This window comes from Stenella coeruleoalba (assembly GCF_951394435.1).
Source record: "Stenella coeruleoalba genome assembly, chromosome: 6".
NCBI lineage: Eukaryota > Metazoa > Chordata > Mammalia > Artiodactyla > Delphinidae > Stenella > Stenella coeruleoalba.
The window spans coordinates 56,348,129-56,367,424 of NC_137151.1; the positions used below are offsets into that span (position 1 = coordinate 56,348,129).

Consider the following 19,296-nt stretch of genomic DNA (forward strand, 5'->3'; position numbering starts at 1 on the left):
TTAAGATAAATATGTAGATCTTTTTACAAATATTTTGAATATAAATTAATGGCACAATGCAAAACAGAAGACTTATAACTATGTAGAAAACCATCAAAGATTCGGTTATAATGCAGGAATCTATAACAATAAAATAAAGTAAGTGGCTATAAACCATCTCAATGTACCTACCTTCTGGAATAGGTTTTGGATTAGGAAAATCTACTGGTTTTGCTACTTCAACAGCTACAGGCTGAGTTGAAGAGACTTTTTCATTCTGTGGTACTGGAGATTCACTTTTACTTGAAGCAACATTAGGAGTCAAGAATGAATTACTGTTTCCTTCTGATAATCCCAACCCTGATCCAAGACTAGGTAAAGGTGATGTAAATGGATTACTGGAAGTAAGCACACTGGTGGGCCACCCACAAAACTGGAGTCCCATCATAGATACTCCACTTTTCATCTGCAAAAAAACCCAAAACATTTAAAAAGTAGAACAATCTAAGAAGTTAGGAAAAGTGTTTAGAACCAGAAATTATTTACAAAATTCGGAAAAAACATTCTTTCACTTATCACAATTAGAGGCATACGTCATTTCATTTGCTCCCCAAGTAATTCTTTTTGGATATAATGCAACAGTAATAAGTTAAAAAGTAATTAAAGAAGGCTTTGACTTAGACATCAGTAGTTCTGATGAATCTTGGTGATAGCAAGTCTGACTCTTCAATTTTCAAACCATGGCGGAGATAATATTATAAATATTCAACTGATTTCCCTTGAGAGAAAATCTTTATGGGGTCAAAGATTAAATAAAGCAACATAAAAATGAGTTACAATTAGCAGCACTAACCTGAAGAGGTGATAAAGCAAATGGATTTAGGCCAACAGGATTCTGAGCAGAAGATGATCCAAGAAGAGGAGCTGGGGCAGGCGAAGGTGACTTAGATGGTGGCTGAGACTGAGGGGTCACTAAAGAAGCAGTTGACATACCTGCATGGGTAAGTGATGTGTCATCACAAGGTGTCCTTGGCAAAAGGCTAAACCACTGTCTATTCTTTTCAGTCAGTGTTTTTAACAACTGGTCATTGGGGAGAGGACTATAGAACTTCCCTGGACCACCTGAACTGGTATTGAACAGATTATTAGAGTCTGTCTTTTCCACGCTGCTTTGTGTTGCTGTTGACTGAATGCTGCCCAATGAATGTTTTCCACTGTTTTGATAAGACAATGTGCACCCATTTGCACTACTGTTTGGTTTGGGGGTTATTACATCTGACTCAGGAGGCATCTTAGCTACTTCTAAAAGCTTGCTTAATTTTGAAAATGAACCAGGTTTCTGAAGAAACAGATTTGTGTTATCTTTTTCTTTAGTATCTTCCTTTTGCTCACAATGATTTGGATTTGAACAATTTAAAGTGTCCTCAGAAGTCTCAAATAGTTCTTCTTTGATCTGGATACTTTCTGCCTTTTTTAGTTTTTCTCTTTCTTTTGCAATTTCTTCTAGTCCTAAAAAATTGAAAAGCATTATAAAGATCAGTTACTCCAGATCAAACCAATACTATAATTATATTCTTTTATTACTTATCAAGTTATATGCATAAATATTTTAGGAAACTTTTCTAGATTACTTAATACTCCCCATTTTCCCCTTTTTTATAGATTAGATTCTTTTGCTCATTGGAAAATTAATGTAATTTTGTGACTAATCTTTAGAAAAACTAAAATATAAAAAATTTAAAAGCCCTAATACACAGCAAAAATTATTATTAATATTTTTGTCTAAATCCTTCCAGGCATTCTATATGTACACACATACACACTTAAACCTATAAATTAAAAAAAAGGAAATCTTATTATATACATAATGCCTAACCTACATGTTTTTCTCTGTAAACATCCTGATATGTCAATAAATATATAACTACATCATAAATTTTAATGGCTATAGAATATTCAATAGAATATAACATAATTTAAATAATCTTCTACTATTAATAGGGCCAAGTTATTCACTATTATAAAAAATGCTATAAATGATTTACTGAGTCCTAAGATATATACTTTTCAGAGTTTTTGAAATATGTTGTCAAACTGAAAGTCTAGATCAATACACGTTCATACCAGAAGCAAGAGCATCTGTTTGCCTACACCCTCAAGGAAACTAAATACTATCAGTATTTTTTGTTTTTGTCAATATCTGGGCAATAAAAATCTAAGCTGCATTTTTTTTTTTTTTCTGATATCCAGTAAGGCTGAGTATCTTTTCATGGGCTTACTGGCATTTCTCCTTTGTGAACTTCTGGTTCATATTTTTGAACAGTGTTTTTAAAATAATTTATAAGAACTCTTTAAAAAATATAAATCCACTACTTTATTCAATTTGAAAAGTAATATATGTCCAAGGTAAAATATTCAGTAATGAGAGGTATAAAAAAAACCCTTTCTGCCCTACTCCCTTCGTCCCTATTTCTACTCTTCAGAGGTAACCATGGTTAATCTATCATGTCTATATATCCTTCTGGAAATCTTACATGCATCTATAGGAATATCATTTTGCAGTATTACATAAATGGATACTACCCTTCACTTTTCTGCAACTCAGAATAAAATCCAAACTCCTAAGCAAGGCCTACAATGCTGTATGGTCTGGTTCCTGAAAATTCCTACAACCTCTGACCACTCTTGTCCTTGCTAACCTTGCTCTTCCTTTCTTCCTTTTTTTCAGCTTCTCAAACATACCCAGTTCTCTTCTTTTCTGGGCACTTTGCACTTGCTGCTCCCTCTGCCTGGGATATTGTTTTGTTGACTGGCTCCTTATCCTTCATGTCTCAGATCAAGTCATTTCCTCACAGAGGTTTTCTCTGATCATTTTATTTGAAGTAGGTTCCCTATTCCATTCACTTGATTTATTTGTTTTCCTGACATATGGTTGACGTACAATATTAGATAAGTTACAGGTACATAGTGTAGTGATTTACAATTTTTAAAGGTCATACTCCATTTACACTTATTTAAAAATATTGGCTATGTTCCCTGTGTTGTACAATACAGCCTTGTGTCTTATTTTACCCATTCACTTTAGAATATCATCCTACATATTTCTGTCACAGAATTTATCATTATAAACAATAACCTAATTATCTGTTTATTTTCTACTCCACTCCCACCCACACACTAGAATTTAAATCAGCAAGCTTTTAAAAGTAGAGCAATGTTTCTTGCTTATTATTGGATCCCAAATGCCTAACATGGTGGCTGCTATAAAATAGAAGCTCCATAAATATTTCTTGAACGATGAAATAAAAGGATGGATTTGATATTTTCACTAAATACCTTAGACAGTTTTCCATGCTAAAACATATAACTGTACTTCATTTTTTTCAATCAGCTGAATAATATTCTATTTTATGGATACATCATAACTTAACCAATCCTCTACTAATGTTTGAAATGGCTTTCACATGCTTCTCTTGAAATTAGTTTCTACCCCAAATTAAAATCCTATACTTCAGACTTATGCTTCTGGACAATATGGAATAATAGGGACTAGATTTACACTCTTGCATGAAACAACCAAAAAAGAGGCAAAATATATGAAACAACAGTTTGCAAGAAACTAGACGTCAGGCAACAAAAAAAGAAAACAAACACAGTCAGACCTATGATTGCCCCAGCTTATTGCTTTGGGTTAATCTCCAGGCTACAGCATAGGGAGGAAGAATCCAGGTGGAGCCTGGCAGACTCCCTGAGATGAGGAGATGGAACTGAGAGTCCAGGGAGATCAAAGTAGCTACAGTGCCCAGGAGAGAGTACTAGCGAGGAGAGCACTGCATGGAGAGAGAACTCCAGAGATCTGCAGTATTCAGCTGAATAATGAGCAGTGTGTACATGTGAGGAACTTATCCGAGACCAGGAAAAAACCACCTGAAAGAATTGGAGGTGACAGTGCCAGGTGCTCATACAGGCTGGGTATCTGGTACCTGTTCCTACCAACTAGATTGGGAAACCTCAAGATTCACGGCCATCAGGTGGAGTACTCAGAAGGATCTTGCTTTACTAGTTAGGGGATAAACTAGACTGAGCACTGTTTCAGTCCTGCCTAACAAATTTTTAAAGAAAGATCTGAAAGGATCAAACTTCTCCCAAGTAACTTAACTGTGTTTCAGCTAAACAAATCTCAAAAATATTTATAGAAATTCAAAAATATCCAGCGCCAAACAAGGTAAAATTCACAATGTCTCGCATTCAATCAAAATTAAAAGACATACATGAATGATACATAATTAGAGAACTCAATCAATGAAAACTAACCTCAAACTGACAAGACAGTAGCATTAGCAGACAAGGTCATTAAATTTGAAAAATAATGGCCGAAAAATTGCCAAATCTGATGAAAATTATAAACTACTGATCCAAAAAACTCAACTCCAAGCAAAAGAAACATGAAGATACATAACTACTCCAAGACATACCATGATCTAATTGCTCAAAACCAATAATAGAGAAAATCTTAAAAACAGCCAGAAAAAATTATTGTGCCTCATATGATCTTTATGCACTTCTGCACATTTGCCCTTAGAAGACCACCCTACTTCATCACCTCCAATAGGCACACATGAAAAGAGTCACAAATATTCTCTTCAAATACCCATGCTCACAAATTTCCTTAACTTTACACAAATTATTGGCTAGTAAGGAAATATTAATATTTGTGCTTGATTTATTCTGAGAACTAGTATCTCAAAAACCACTGTCATATATCCAAAAACAAACAGACCAACCAACCAACAGACAAGCTTTTTACTGGTTTGAGACTAGTTGATGACTTCCCATTTGCACCTAGGAAAGTGAGTTGATGATACATTTCAATAGCCTATTCGTGGTTGTCTTTAACTTTTATATTCAAATTGCTTAATTATAAACAACTAAACCTCTAACAGAAGTGTAAAATTATTTTTAAAAATTTGAAAAATATACAGGATATTTAGTAAAAAGATTTTTTAAATAGTTGTCTATCTCCTATTTCACACAATCCTCTGTTCTTTCCAGTCCTTACTTCTCTGACATGTATCAATGAGTGTTAAAAAAAGTCTTCAACGCAGACGTAGAGAATGGACCTGAGGACATGGGGAGTGGGAAGGGTAAGCTGGGACGAAGTGAGAGAATGGCATGGACATATATACACTACCAAATGTAAAACAGATAGCTAGTGGGAAGCAGCCACATAGCACAGGGAGATCAGCTCAGTGCTTTGTGACCCCCTAGAGGGATGGGATAGGGAGGGTGGGAGGGAGACGCAAGAGGGAGGAGATATGGGGATATATATATATGTATAGCTGATTCACTTTGTTATAAAGCAGAAACTAACACACCATTGTAAAGCAATTATACTCCAATAAAGATGTTAAAAAAAAAAGTCTTCAAAACAGACTAAAGAAGAGGAAAATAAGTAAGAGATGAAACAGGGAGTGCCGTTCACTTGATTGATTTCCTTGGTAGTAACTGCAAGTATATAATGACAAAGAAAATACCATTTCCCAATTAAACCAATTGAAACCAATCCTAATAAGAGCAAGTTTGCTATTGGAAAAGAGACTATGTCTTCTTGAGCTTAATCAGAATCACTTTGAAACCCTTTAGTTTACCTAATAGTTGTCACTGGACCCTAGGGGTCCACGATTCTCAGTTCGAATGAAATTTTTTCCTTTGGCTCTTCTTAGTTGGGCTGAAGCAGGCTAAAACTTTCAAATAGATTTTACTAAAATCTAAGTGAAACACAAACAAAGAACACAAGAAATGTAAAAACATTGGCATTTAGAATACAGGTCTCTGTTCAGTGGCTTCCTCCCAGGGTTCAAAGGCTCTCACCCATTCAGTATAGCCTAACCTCAGGAGTACTTTCACAGCTCCTTAAGTGACTTCATGTTGTCAGTACTACCACAACTCAGCTCCTAGGAGACATCTTGCTATTACTGTGGAGAAGACTCAAGGAAGCAGGTTCTTATCATTGTCTATCTAGGATTGTTCCTTCCCAGTCTGATCCAGGAATTTTTTTAAAAGATGCCTTTTACCATAATACCTTCATCCTTCAGGTAAGATTCCTCCACTCATCCTAACAGGAATTAGTTTCTATACTTATAGACCTAATGCTGTAAACATATCCTAATACAAAATGGAAGAGTAATATTCACATCACAGTTCAAAAAACTTGTTTCATTTTCCTTCCAATATTGAAGGAATCAACCACAATCCAATATACCCCAAACAGAACAGTGAATTGAAGGGCAACAAATCCTTGGTTTTGGCTGCATGGCCATGGGGCTTTCTTCCTTCCCACTTTCCTGGGGGCCAGCAGAAGGATAGCAGGGCCTTTAGCCAGCTAATGTCAACTGTTCTCAGGATCCTTGGTGTGTAGATTTTGATTCTTGGTATGCATACCTGTAAGCACTGTTCCTAGACCCAAAGGTCCCTTGACATGTTTACTGTTACTTAGAGAAATTCAGTGCTTCTTACCCCTTCTTACACTAACCCATAAATAGAGAGCAAGGTATGGGGTATAATGTTTTGTCTCTTGGAGTGTTCTTGTCACACATCCAAGTCCTATGGAACCATTATGGGAGCTGGGAGATCCTATGTACTGTAACTTCTCTGCTTATAAGTTGCCTTCAGTAATAAATTATGCTGTTATTAGCACTATGTATGTCATTAGTGATTTTTGTGACCATGCATCTTGTACAATTGGTGACCGACAAAATCCTGATGTCATGGATTTCTGGAAGGGGCACACCCAGGGGTGGAAGAATTCCTTCTCGGGGTCAGTGGTAATTCACTTGGTGGCGTTAGAATGGTCTTAGTAGCAATGCCTGAAGACGGCAGAAGCCATAAAAGTGGTATACGAAAGAGGATGACTAGTGGTGATAAGCTGACTTGAAATCCAGTTCTGTCTCTCTTCCTTACCAGCTTAGAGATTTTCATGAGCCCTAAGCGGGGGATGGTAAACTAAAAAGGGTGACGGCAGCCCCTTTAGAAGGGAAAGTGGGGCAAACTCCCACTAATACACGAGGCAACTGGCCCCTGTGTACGTGAAAAGCCAGTTATTGTGAGGCATGCTCTAAAGGAATCTGAGTGGACACAACAGCGGGAGGAAATCCAGCAGTGTACAGAGTAAGAACTAGGTTCTCAACAGGTCTACTACCATACGCACTTGGAAGGATCCTTAGAGGTTTGGCGTGTTTGTTTGCATGATGGAGGGACAGCAGTGATATTAAATGAAGCTGAGAAGGGGGAACACATGCCCCTGTTACAGAATGAGCCGTCTGGGTTGACTAATAATGCTGAGATAGGCGTTGCCACCCTGTTTCCAAACAGAATGCTTGGTAGTGTTGGTAAAATATAGCCCCGTGATTTTCCTGACCCTTGAATGTGAGTGGGACTAGATCCGCAGAGGATGTAGCTGTTCTGAGACCCTGGCTGTGTTAGCATGATTATAAGAAAACCCAGGGCTTGAGAGGGGAAGGCCTGACAACATGTTCTTGGTGCAAATTATGTTGAATGATCAAATCAGAACAGGTCCACCTGAGTGGACGACTGCTTTGACTTTACTCCATCACGTGTGAAGCACTGATAGAAATGAAATAGTTCTTTTAGGTCACACACGCCCCATCTCAGGGGAGGAAATGGAAAGAGGGAGCTTAGTAAGTGGTACAGGTTTCCATACAAAAGAAAAAGAAAAAAGGAACAAAGGAAGGAGAAGATAAAAATAAAAAAGAATCGAAGACAGGCTAGACTTCTGGCAGAGGCTCCCGCACACCACTAACTGTGGTATTGCTCACAAGCAGAAGGATTAATAGGACAGAAGTTGATGGTTGTGTAATCCTGGAGTGCGGGAATGTGGTCCTATTCAGAAACTTGAAAGACCTACTGAGACCGCGAAAAAGATTCCTGTGAGGTAAGACACAATATTGAATGGTTCACATGCCATACTGAAGAGTTGTTAGAAGAGTGGGAGACACCAGAAGATTAGGTGGAGAAGGTCCCTGGTAAGGAATCTCCTTCAGGGATTACAGCTATTAAGCCTCACTCCCACAAACCATCTGGTAAGATCGCATGGCCTCTACACTCCTCAGAAAAGAACTCAGAGAATAGAGCTGAGGGAAATACCCTACATTAACCTGACTCTCTTGAAATGGGATTACATCAGCTCCACCTTATGAGTTTGACTCAACTCCTGAAGCCAGGTTTCTTTGTTCCCTGACCTAAGCTCTTTCAAACTTAAGGAGGACCAGGGCTGGGCTCAGTCCCCAGGGTCTCCTCCAAGGGATCACTAACCATACTCCTCAGTTCATTATGCTGGAAAGGAGAACAGCCTCAAACGTTCATGGGCTTGCTAGACATGAGGAACCAAGTATCTACTGTTCCAGAATGCAACAGAGCCGTGGCAAACACATTTCCCTACTGGGGTTGGGATTCTGGGTTCACTATGGCTGGAAGACCAGAATCACAACCACTGCAAAAGTTTTTGCATGAACTCATTCCTTCCTCAGGTTGCATACCTGGCATGGACAGACTGAGGTATTTAAGTCCTGCACAAGGATGCCCACATATCAGTTGGACTTATTTTTTGTGACCTCTACTGGTAGCTTCTATACTGTTGGTCAGGTATGTTGCCAAAACCCAGCTATACTTACAGGGCCAGGTTGTACAACAGTGTTGCATACCTGGAGGAGAAAGGTTGCATTTCTTCTTCTTTTTTAAAAAATAAATTTATTTATTTATCTTTGGCTGTGTTGGGTCTTCGTTGCTGTGCATGGGCTTTGTCTAGTTGCAGTGAGTGGGGGCTACTCTTCGCTGTGGTAAGCGGGTTTCTCATTGCAGTGGCTTCCCTTGTTGCGGAGCATGGGCTCTAGGCACATGGGCTTCAGTAGTTGTGGCACGTGGGCTCTAGAGCGCAGGCTCAGTAGCTGTGGCACACGGGCTTAGTTGCTCCACGGCACGTGGGAATCTTCCCAGACCAGGGCTCGAACCCATGTCCCCTGCATTGGCAGGTGGATTCTTAACCACTGTGCCACCAGGGAAGCCCGAGATTGCATTTCTTTTCTTTCTTTTTTTTTTTGTGGTATGAGGGCCTCTCACTGTTGTGGCCTCTCCTGTTGCAGAGCCCAGGCTCCGGACGCGCAGGCTCAGTGGCCATGGCTCACGGGCCTAGCTGCTCTGCGGCATGTGGGATCTTCCCAGACTGGGGCACGAACCCGTGTCCCCTGCATCGGCAGGCGGACCCTCAACCACTTGCGCCACCAGGGAAGCCCCGAGATTGCATTTCTTAAACAAGCAGAGATTCAGGTAGGGGTACTGAGCAACCTCATTTCACAATTTAACAACCCTGTTTAGTCAACTTTATTTGATAGTAGCACTACAAGTATCTGTGACTAAAGTCTCTGACAAAGAGACTCTGATGACATTTGCTAGCTTTTGGATATCTGATTTCCTCTAGCCACTGAATAATATACACCTTTTCTGGATATGGAGTTACTGTGTCCCTTGTGTGTGCAGACAATACACATACTATCAAGACTGAAACGTATTTGTTATATATTGGAGTTTCCAAAAATTATACAAACAATTGGGATTTTTTTCACAGCTTCTGCCATTTAACAGTGGGCTTACTAATATGGTATTGGGTGGCTGGTTCATGCTCCCCCTTACCCACAGGCAGTAGAGAATGCAGAAATAGCATTCTGAAAGATAGCTCCAATTGTAACCAGGCATGTTGACTGTTCTCATTGTTGCCATTGGACTAAATCTCAGAAGCCTGAATGATGGTGGCATGATTACACGGAGAAGCTCAGAATGGTGTGATTCTGAGGCTTCATTTCAATGCTCCCGTAAGTATTAAGTGCATATATTTAAAATTTTCACTTATCACAGGGAAATTTAAAATTGATTAACAAAAAATCATCTTTTTCAAAATTTCAAAGGATGTGGAAATTTGTGAAGTATAATATTTTACTTCTTTTTCTTTTTTAATTAATTAATTTATTTTTGGCCGCATTGGGTCTTTGTTGCTGTGCACGGGCTTTCTCTAGCTGTGGCGAGTGGGGCCTACTCTTCGTTTTGGTGCGCAGGCTTCTCACTGTGGTGGCTTCCCTTGTTGCAGAGCACAGGCTCTAAGAGCGCGGGCTTCAGTAGTTGCGGCATGTGGGCTCTGTAGTTGTGGCTCGCGGGCTCTAGAGCACAGGCTCAGTAGTTGTGGCACACAGGCTTAGTTGCTCCGCGGCATGTGGGATCTTCCTGGACCAGGGCTGGAACCCGTGTCCCCTGCATTGGCAGGTGGATTCTCAACCACTGCGCCACCAGTGAAGCCCAATATTTTACTTCTTAAATGCCTTTTTTCCTCCTCTAATTCTGCCACCTCCGACTATGTTATCTACTATTAATGAAATTTTGTACACATACTTTTGGGTGTACTGATAAATTAATATGCAAGTCATTTTTGGGGGGTCTATATACTAGCTACACATTTTCCATGCAGTAAACATGATTTATATATAAATTGTAAATTTATCCAACTAATTTGTTGAAATAATTCCAATGAATTGGAACTGCTAGAACTAAGGATATCCAAAATTTTATAGTTTTGAGTCCAAACTAGAGTTTCCCCTACTATATAGATGGGACCTCATCTTGTCCCCCAGTGTTTATGTGGGTATGTTTCCTAAAACCGTACAAATGTTAAATTTTTAATCTTTAGTGATATGATATTTCAAAGAAATTGCTTTTCTTCCGTTATTGTTCAGCTCAGTCATCTTCATATATGCTTAATCCTTACTAGTCACTTGTGTTATTTCATTTTCTTCTGGTTTGTTTTTGTTTTAATTTCCCTTGGTTTATTAATGTCTTTGTTACTGGTTTCTAAGAACTCATTTAGGACTAAGGATGTTAACCATCTGTCATGCAATGCAAATGAAATATCAATATTATATTTTATTGCCATCAATTTACTATAGTGTTTTGCATTTTGGTTGTGTATTAAAATATAATCATGTTGTGTTTTAAAAAAATAAAAGATAGCTGCACCAACCCCTTCAACAATGACCTCTGTAAGACTTGTCTGGTCTGGCTACCTTGGACTGTTTTTACTTTGAATACTGCTTATACCTCATAAAGGTCCTCCTACTTTTGTGAAGTTCCTGGAGTTGAAGAGCAGAAATGAGGACTCTATTTGGTATGCCAGGATCCTGAGTTTTTTTTAATTTATTTATTAAAAAAAAATTTTTTTTAAGACTTTAATTAATTTATTTATTTTTGCTGTGTTGCGTCTTCGTTTCTGTGCGAGGGCTTTCTCTAGTTGTGGCAAGTGGGGGCCACTCTTCATCGCGGTGCGCGGGCCTCTCACAATCGCGGCCTCTCTTGTTGCAGAGCACAGGCTCCAGACGCGCAGGCTCAGTAGTTGTGGCTCACGGGCCTAGTTGCTCCGCGGCATGTGGGATCCTCCCAGACCAGGGCTTGAACCCGTGTCCCCTGCACTAGCAGGCAGATTCTCAACCACTGCGCCACCAGGGAAGCCCGGGATCCTGAGTTTTTATACCTCAATATTCCTCTCCTTTTTTGGTACCTTTCATGATTTCAGTAGGTGGTTGGGCGGTTCCTGTTGTTCATATTACGGATGAATGGATGGATACAAATGTAGATACTCTCCTGCTTTCCAGATGAAACTCACTAGCTATACCCACAGGAGGGTCAATTTTGATTCTCCCTTCACTCCAAACAGTTCTAAAATTTGTTATACACTCACTCTAGAAGTGGGAGATTTTTCCACAGGCCTTATACTCATATAGGTAATCCAAGATCTGATTATCATCTCTGTGTAATATTATTGATCATAATGATATTAGAGGGATTTTTTAAAAAACTTGTATATTTAAACTTTTAAATAGATGAGTATTAAATCTAACTTTATTAAGTAAAGACTGTGCTTTTATAGAACTTCTAAAAAGTGATAAATGAGCAGAATATAAAAATACATATTGTTGGGTTCCCTGATGGAGCAGTGGTTAAGAATCTGCCTGCCAATGCAGGGGATATGGGTTCGAGTCCGGGTCTGGGATGATCCCACATGCTGCGGAGCAACTAAGCCCACGCGCCACAACTACTGAGCTTGCGCTCTAGAGCCCGTGTGCCACAACTACTAAGCCAGCGTGCTGCAACTACTGAAACCCATGCGCCTAGAGCCCGTGCTCCACAACAAGAAAAGCCACCCAATGAGAAGCCTGCACACCACAACGAAGATTAGCCCTCCGCTCGCCGCAACTAGAGAAAGCCCATGCGCAGCAACGAGGACCCAACACAGACAAAAAAAAAAAAAAAAGCATATTGGTAACACTCTATTAACTTTCATTACCCACTTATTTCATGGTAGTTTCTAACAGCTGGTACTTATTTATCCTTATCAGCCTTGCCTCTCAGATATAGTACTTGCCTATAATGTTACATATTTACATGCTTTTGTTCTTTGTCTTCATATATGCCATATCTTTCCAATTAGACTGTGATCTTTTTGTGGATAGAGATAGGTTAATTGATTCTTTTGTATTTCCACAGTACTCAGTACAAGGCACAGTATAGGTGCATAGTAAACACGATTAAAGAAAAGGAATCTACATCTGTTATTTATTTTATGACTTCCATAGCACTTAGAATAATACAGCAGATGCAAATTACCGAATTAATAAAAATTTTATGAGAAAATAATCTTTAAATAAAAAGTTATTCCTACCTTTCCCGTGTACTGTGCAATGAACCCAAATAATAGTATAAGGTACAATTAATAGTTAAATATCTTGTAGCTCTTTTAGATTCATTATGTGACACGATCCTTATAACAACCAAAGAATTTATACAGAGCCTATTAAAATTCTATTGTAGAGAGGAAAATCAGAGTCTAGAGAGGTTAAGTGGTGGGGCCTGAATGGAAACTGAGTTCTAACAACTACAAATTCAATGAATGCTATCTAACTGGAGAGGCCTAACATTTAAAAAAAAGAAAGTCTCCTAGAAGCTATTCTTATAAACCTTATAGACATTTAATTAATTATTTACTTACTTTCTTAATTAAAGCATTTTTAGTGTGCCTAGGTATATAAGGTACTATGCTTAACACTATGGAAAATAAAAAGTTGTACATAAAAGGATTATCAAATTTAAGTAAAATAAATAAATAGTATGTGGATCAATGTGCCAGGATAATGGTATAATTATTTGGTTTTCTAGGAACTCACAGGTAGTAAAAATTGGTTCCACTTAAATAAGCTAGAGAAGAGTTTCAAAAGGGCTAGGATTTAAGCTGGATCAAGAAAGACGGGCAAAATTTAGATGTCTGAAGAAAAGGCAAATTAGCATTACATTGAACAGAATTTGGCAAAGCACAGTGAAGTTACAGGGGGAGGAATACACATGTGTTGAGCAACAGTAAATAGACTGGCTTATGTACATTCATACTGGAGAACCATGTAAAGATCTTCTGAGGTCAGATTTATAGAGGGCCTCGAATGCCAGGTTACACACAGATTTATTTCAACATCTTATAGGCAATAGGGAGTCATTTGAGGTTTTGGAGTACAGACATGATACAATGCCAGAATGCAATGGAAGAAGGGGATTGCACAGAGAGAAGCTGACGACAGCGGTAATAATTCAGATATATATTGAAAAAGACCTGATTTCACTAGTGTTGCAAAGAGACTGACTGCAGATATTTGGAAGGAAAAGTTTATGTCCTAGATAACTTCAAGTTTACATGCCCAAGTGACTACGAATGAGGTGACCCTTAATCAAATTGAGGGATATTTAATTGTTCTGGGGTAGGGCTCACTTGTTTTTTTTTTTAAGCTTCTCAGGTGATTCTTAACACAGCTAAGGCAAAGCCACTCACCGGGACATTTCTTTATTTTGCTTTTTAGCTTTACCAAGGCTCTGCACCCTCAAGTGACTCACAGCTTTGTCATTTTAAATTAGATTTCTAGGGATCATATGGTAGTTCTAGTTTTAATTTTTGAGGAACCTCCATATTATTTTCCATTGTGGCTGCACCAATTTATATTCCCACCAACAGTGCACAGGGGTTCCCTTTTCTCTACATCCTCCCTCACCAGCACTTGTTATTTCTTGTCTTTTTTTTTTTGCGGTACGCGGGCCTCTCACTGTTGTGGCCTCTCCTGTCGCGGAGCACAGGCTCCAGACGCGCAGGCTCAGCAGCCATGGCTCACAGGCCCAGCTGCTCCGTGGCATGTGGGATCTTCCCGGACCGGGGCACGAACCCATGTCCCCTGCATCGGCAGGCGGACTCTCAACCACTGCGCCACCAGGGAAGCCCTTCTTGTCTTTTTGATAACAGCCATTCTGACATGTGAGAGGTGATATCTCACTGTAATTTTGATTTGCATTTCCCTAATGATTAATGATGTTGAGTATCTTTTCATGTACCATCTGTGTATCTTCTTTGGGAGAATGTCTTTTCAGATCTTTTGTCCATTTTTAAACCAGATTTTTTTGGCTATTGAGTTGTATAAGTTCTTTATATATTTTGGATATTAGTCCCTTATCAGATATATAATGTGTAAATATTTGTCCCCATTCAATAGGTTACGTTTTCATTTTGTTGAAGGTTTCCTTTGCTGCATAGAAGCTTTTTAATATGATTAGTCCCACTTATTTATTTTTAACTTATTATTTTAATTAATATATTTTCCATGGTTAAAAGTACTTTTATTTTTAAATATTTTAAGCAAACAGTTAAAAAAAGAACCCACCACACTATCCTATTAAATCAACATCTACATCAACTTAAAAACAACTACTTTATATGATTTCTGTTCTAGATGTCTATGTGATTAATAAATCCCCTCTCTCCAATGGACTGTTAAATTTCTACATGGCATGGACTGTTTTTCATATCTTTCAACTTCCTGCAGTACCTAGAAATGCCTGGCATATAGTGGGTATTCCAAAAAAAAAAATGTTTTGCAAGAAGTTTTTCCTCCATGTACCACCATGGGGAAATAGCTATACCCTGAAACCTGTAAGCACTGACATAACGCTTTTGTCCCCATCAGAATTTAAGCATTTGTAAATGTCCAGGTACAGAGTTCTAAAAAGTTCAATTCAGATGGTTTATTGAGCACGTATATGCATTATGTTACATGCTAGTTAATGTAACAGGAATGGAGCCAGCGAAAAAATAGTCCAAAGGTAGACTGTAGAATTGTGTGGTAATTCAGAACTGAAGAAAGGAAGAAGTTTAATGGAGGAGGAGGTGATCACAAATTTCAAACATGAACAAGATTTCAAGATGAATGAGGATTATAATAAGGGTCTTAGATTGAAGCAAGTTACCTCCAGGGATACTGCTGGGATGTATGCTTGTTGGGAAGGTTAAAGAATAAAACCACATGTTGGAAAACTTGAAAATGGGAAGGACGAGAAATGGAGGAGTAGTTATAAAGAATAATACAGGTGAAGACCTTTGTCTGCTAAAGAAAAAGAATAGTTCATGTTTGATGTCAGAAAGAGTGGCAGAAGAAAAATCATGGAGAGAGAAGGAATATTTATCAGAGCAAGGGGCATTATGAGTTCAAAAGGAATGGGAATCAAGGTTTTACAATGTTTATCCATAAAGCAGATTTGATTCTGGAAGCACAAAATATATTGAAGGAGTAACAGGGTTTTTAAAAAATATGGTTCCTTATATTACTTTGTAACAGATTAATAGTTCCTACCTTCACCACTCTCCATGCCTTCTACAAAAATCCCCCCACATTGGGGAAGAATCCAGTACCGGCGTCTGTAACGATCCTGGCCAAACATCATCGAACGTAAAGAGTGAGAAGCGTCAAAGAGCTTCCTTCTGTACTGACTCTGTTGCTGTTAAAAAATGATGCATATAATTAAGCTATGGATGTTAAGTGCTTTAAAAATTAATACATAAGCGACTTTACACTTATTATGCCTTTAGAGCAGATACATTTCACTACTGGGAAAAGACAGCAAAAGAGTTAAATATTACAAGCCTGACTTCAATTTTAGTTACACTTATAAATATAGAAATTACTTTGAGGGTAGATGGAATATTTTTGTTGCCGTGGATTAAAGAGTTAAGTTTATTTTATCAAGTATAGTATAGTAAAGCATGTCTTATACTTAATAATAAACAGTGTGACCAGGTATTTCATTAAGCCAAAGCAAATTGGCTTAATTCTATTGATTACAATATGTAACAAATAACACTCATATATGTAATTGACCAGACCTCTATTTGCCTATTTTTATACTCATGTTGTAAACCTAGGTAACATATGACTAAATTTTGGGATAAATTTGTGATGAATCTAACATGGTTATAGTATACAGGTATCTCATAATATCAATTTCATAATACTTTTAAAAACTCATTTTTTTAAAACAAAAAATTCATCTAAAACTTCATTAATACTACTGAAATTCAATTTTTAATGAGAAGTTCATAAACATTTATAGTTTACAAATCCATTGAAAATAAAACCCACAAATGTACTAATATAAAATAAAACATGAGCTGCCAAAACTATTATCATAAAATTCGACTGAATTTTTAAAGTAATTAATTCCAAGAAATAAAACCATGCATTTATTGGTATTTTATACTTAAAAGAAGACCTGAAGAATAGAAGCCCTGGTGAAATTTAGTACCATGTCTTAAGAGGCAAGTTTTTAACCTTGGCATTAAACTTTTAAGGTTTAATTGTGAGAATGTTTCTAAATCTCCTCATTTTAGCTAGTTACAAAAAAGCTTGTTTTTATTTAGCAACCAGAAAAACTAATCCCATACAAGGTGGATTTTTGAAATGCTGCAAAATAAATAAATAAATAAATAAATAAACTGTAATCTGAAAAGTGCTTACTTTACTCAGTTTTTCAATCTGTTTTTCTAGCTCTTCAACACTTGCTGCTTGGTCACCTTCATCCTATACATAACAAAATACAGTATCATTTACCTGTTTTTAAGATTTATTTATTCAGTCAATCAGTAAATATTTAATGAAAGCTTCCTTCCTATATACAAAGTACTAGGATAGGCACCATGGAAATGAGAATATCAATATCAGTTCTTGCTCCCGATAAAGTGTTAATCTGGTAGGGAGACACATAAAACATTACACTAATAAATAAAAACTGCCAAACAGCAGAAAGCTATAAGGACCTCAAGAGAGGTGGAGATTAAGAGTCATGGAGCTCAGGGAAGGGTGAGGTTACTTCTAGTGGGAACCTATACCAAGAGAGGCTATATGGAAGAAGTTATGTTTTAATTAGCTACTGAAGAATTGTTAGGATTTGATTGATCAGAGAAAAGAGGACAGGGCATTTCAGAAAGAGTTTGACCTGAAGACGTAAGGTGGGGAGATGAGGCACAGATGAGTTTAGGGCTAAATTATCTAGAGCTGTAAGTGCTTGGCAATGGACAATAATATGATCCTTTGAGGGAGATTAAATACCAGAACTATGCTTTACAAAGATTAGTATGGTAATAGTTGTAAGATGGCCTGGAGCAGGGAAAGGACTACAGTTGGCAAATCTAGTTAGCGAATTGTTGCAATGATTCAAGAGGAAAAGAGGATGTGGGTCGTACTAGGATAAAAGAAATAGAAAAGGAGAAAAGGAAATGGATATGAGATAGTACATAGTCAGAACTGTTAAGTCCTGGCAGCTCACGGATACAAGGCAGAAATGGGTGAGGGAGATGAAGGAAGGAGTAAATTATGATATTAAGGGTTTAAATCTGGGAGACTGCAGAAATATTGGTATCATTAACTGAAAGAGTCATTTTAGAGCAAAAAAGGGTAAGTTATATTTTGAACACATTGAGCTTTTAGAAGAAAAATAATCCCTACTATATAGAGTACTGATTTCATAAATAGAAATTTTGTGATTATATAAAATTTTTCATTCTACAAAATGAATATAGGAAAGCTACACCCAAAGTATATGTTTTAGAGGGAAAGCATGACATAATATAAAGTATATGTGCTTCTTTGGACCTCAGCTGCACGATTTCATATAGGCAAATTATTTAACTCCTCTAAAACTGTTTCCTGATCTGTAAATTGGTGATAACATTATCTTGTGATAACATTATCTGTAACATGGGATTTTTGTGAGGACTAAATAAGAACAGATCTGAAAGCAACTAACAGAGTTCCTGGTACATAATATATAAATAAGGTTACTTTCCTTCTTTCTGAAAGTTGTCCTTTAATTAGAAAATGTAGGTACATCTCAGGTTTAAAAAACATAAGCAATTGTTTTTGATGTTCACTTTCTATATGCTTTTTAAAAAAGCCACACTGCCACCAACCACCCTCATGAACAGATATTTCTAAACCAGTATAGTTATCTCGCCAACAGAAAGAAGTGAAAGGAAAACTTCAATAGTTTTACCATTCTCTATCTATTCTTTACCCAAATTTAGGGGACCAATTTACAAAGGCATTTAGGCATATTATTTGTGGTAATAATAACATCATTTCTATTTATTTATTTATTTAAACATCTTTATTGGAGTATAATTGCTTTACAATGTTGTGTTAGTTTCTGCTGTATAACAAAGTGAATCAGCTATACATATACATATATCCCCATATCTCCTCCCTCTTGCGTCTCCCTCCCTCCCACCCTCCCTATCCCACTCCTCTAGGTGGTCACAAAGCACCGAGCTGATCTCCCTGTGCTATGAGCTGCTTCCCACTAGCTATCTATTTTACATTTGGTAGTGTATATATGTCAATGCTACTCTTTCACTTCGTCCCAGCTTACCCTTCCCCCTCCCCGTGTCCTCAAGTCCATTCTCTATCTCTGCGTCTTTTTTCCTGTCCTGCCCCTAGGTTCTTCAGAACCATTTTTTTTTAAGATTCCATATATACATCATTTCTATTTAAAAGAGAACAGGCTCAATGACCCTTAAACCTTGACTCTTCAATTAAATAGATATTTAATAGCTATATGATTGTATAGTGACCGTTTGACCAGCAGGATGTTTGAAAATTTGCTTACATAAAAATCAACTGTATCAACAAATATTTGAAATAAGACATCAAAGTAGCTATGTAACAGCCAAATTAGCTAACTACCAGTTCTAAGACTTTTCTTATGATGAAAAAGAAGTAAAATATCTACTAGAGTTTTATTTAAAGGAGCTTTGGCTAATAGTCCTTATAATTTAAGAGATATGAAGGAATTTGAAAGGCCAGAGAGAAAGGCAATAACTACAAAGCTAAGAACGCAGAATCT

General features: G+C 37.5%; 1 protein-coding gene across 19 annotated transcripts in view; it reads right to left on the reverse strand.

Moving 5' to 3' along the window:
- Positions 1-19,296, reverse strand: part of BAZ2B (bromodomain adjacent to zinc finger domain 2B) — a 384,859-nt gene that overhangs the window by 28,602 nt on the left and 336,961 nt on the right. For all 19 annotated transcript variants that reach the window (XM_079923516.1, XM_079923517.1, XM_079923522.1 and 16 more), the window contains 4 exons: positions 16,914-16,976; positions 15,753-15,897; positions 833-1,488; positions 172-445 (listed from right to left, as the gene is read on the reverse strand). In XM_079923516.1, coding sequence (XP_079779642.1) covers positions 172-445; positions 833-1,488; positions 15,753-15,897; positions 16,914-16,976 — 1,138 coding nt within the window. The remainder of the gene's footprint in view (positions 1-171; positions 446-832; positions 1,489-15,752; positions 15,898-16,913; positions 16,977-19,296) is intronic.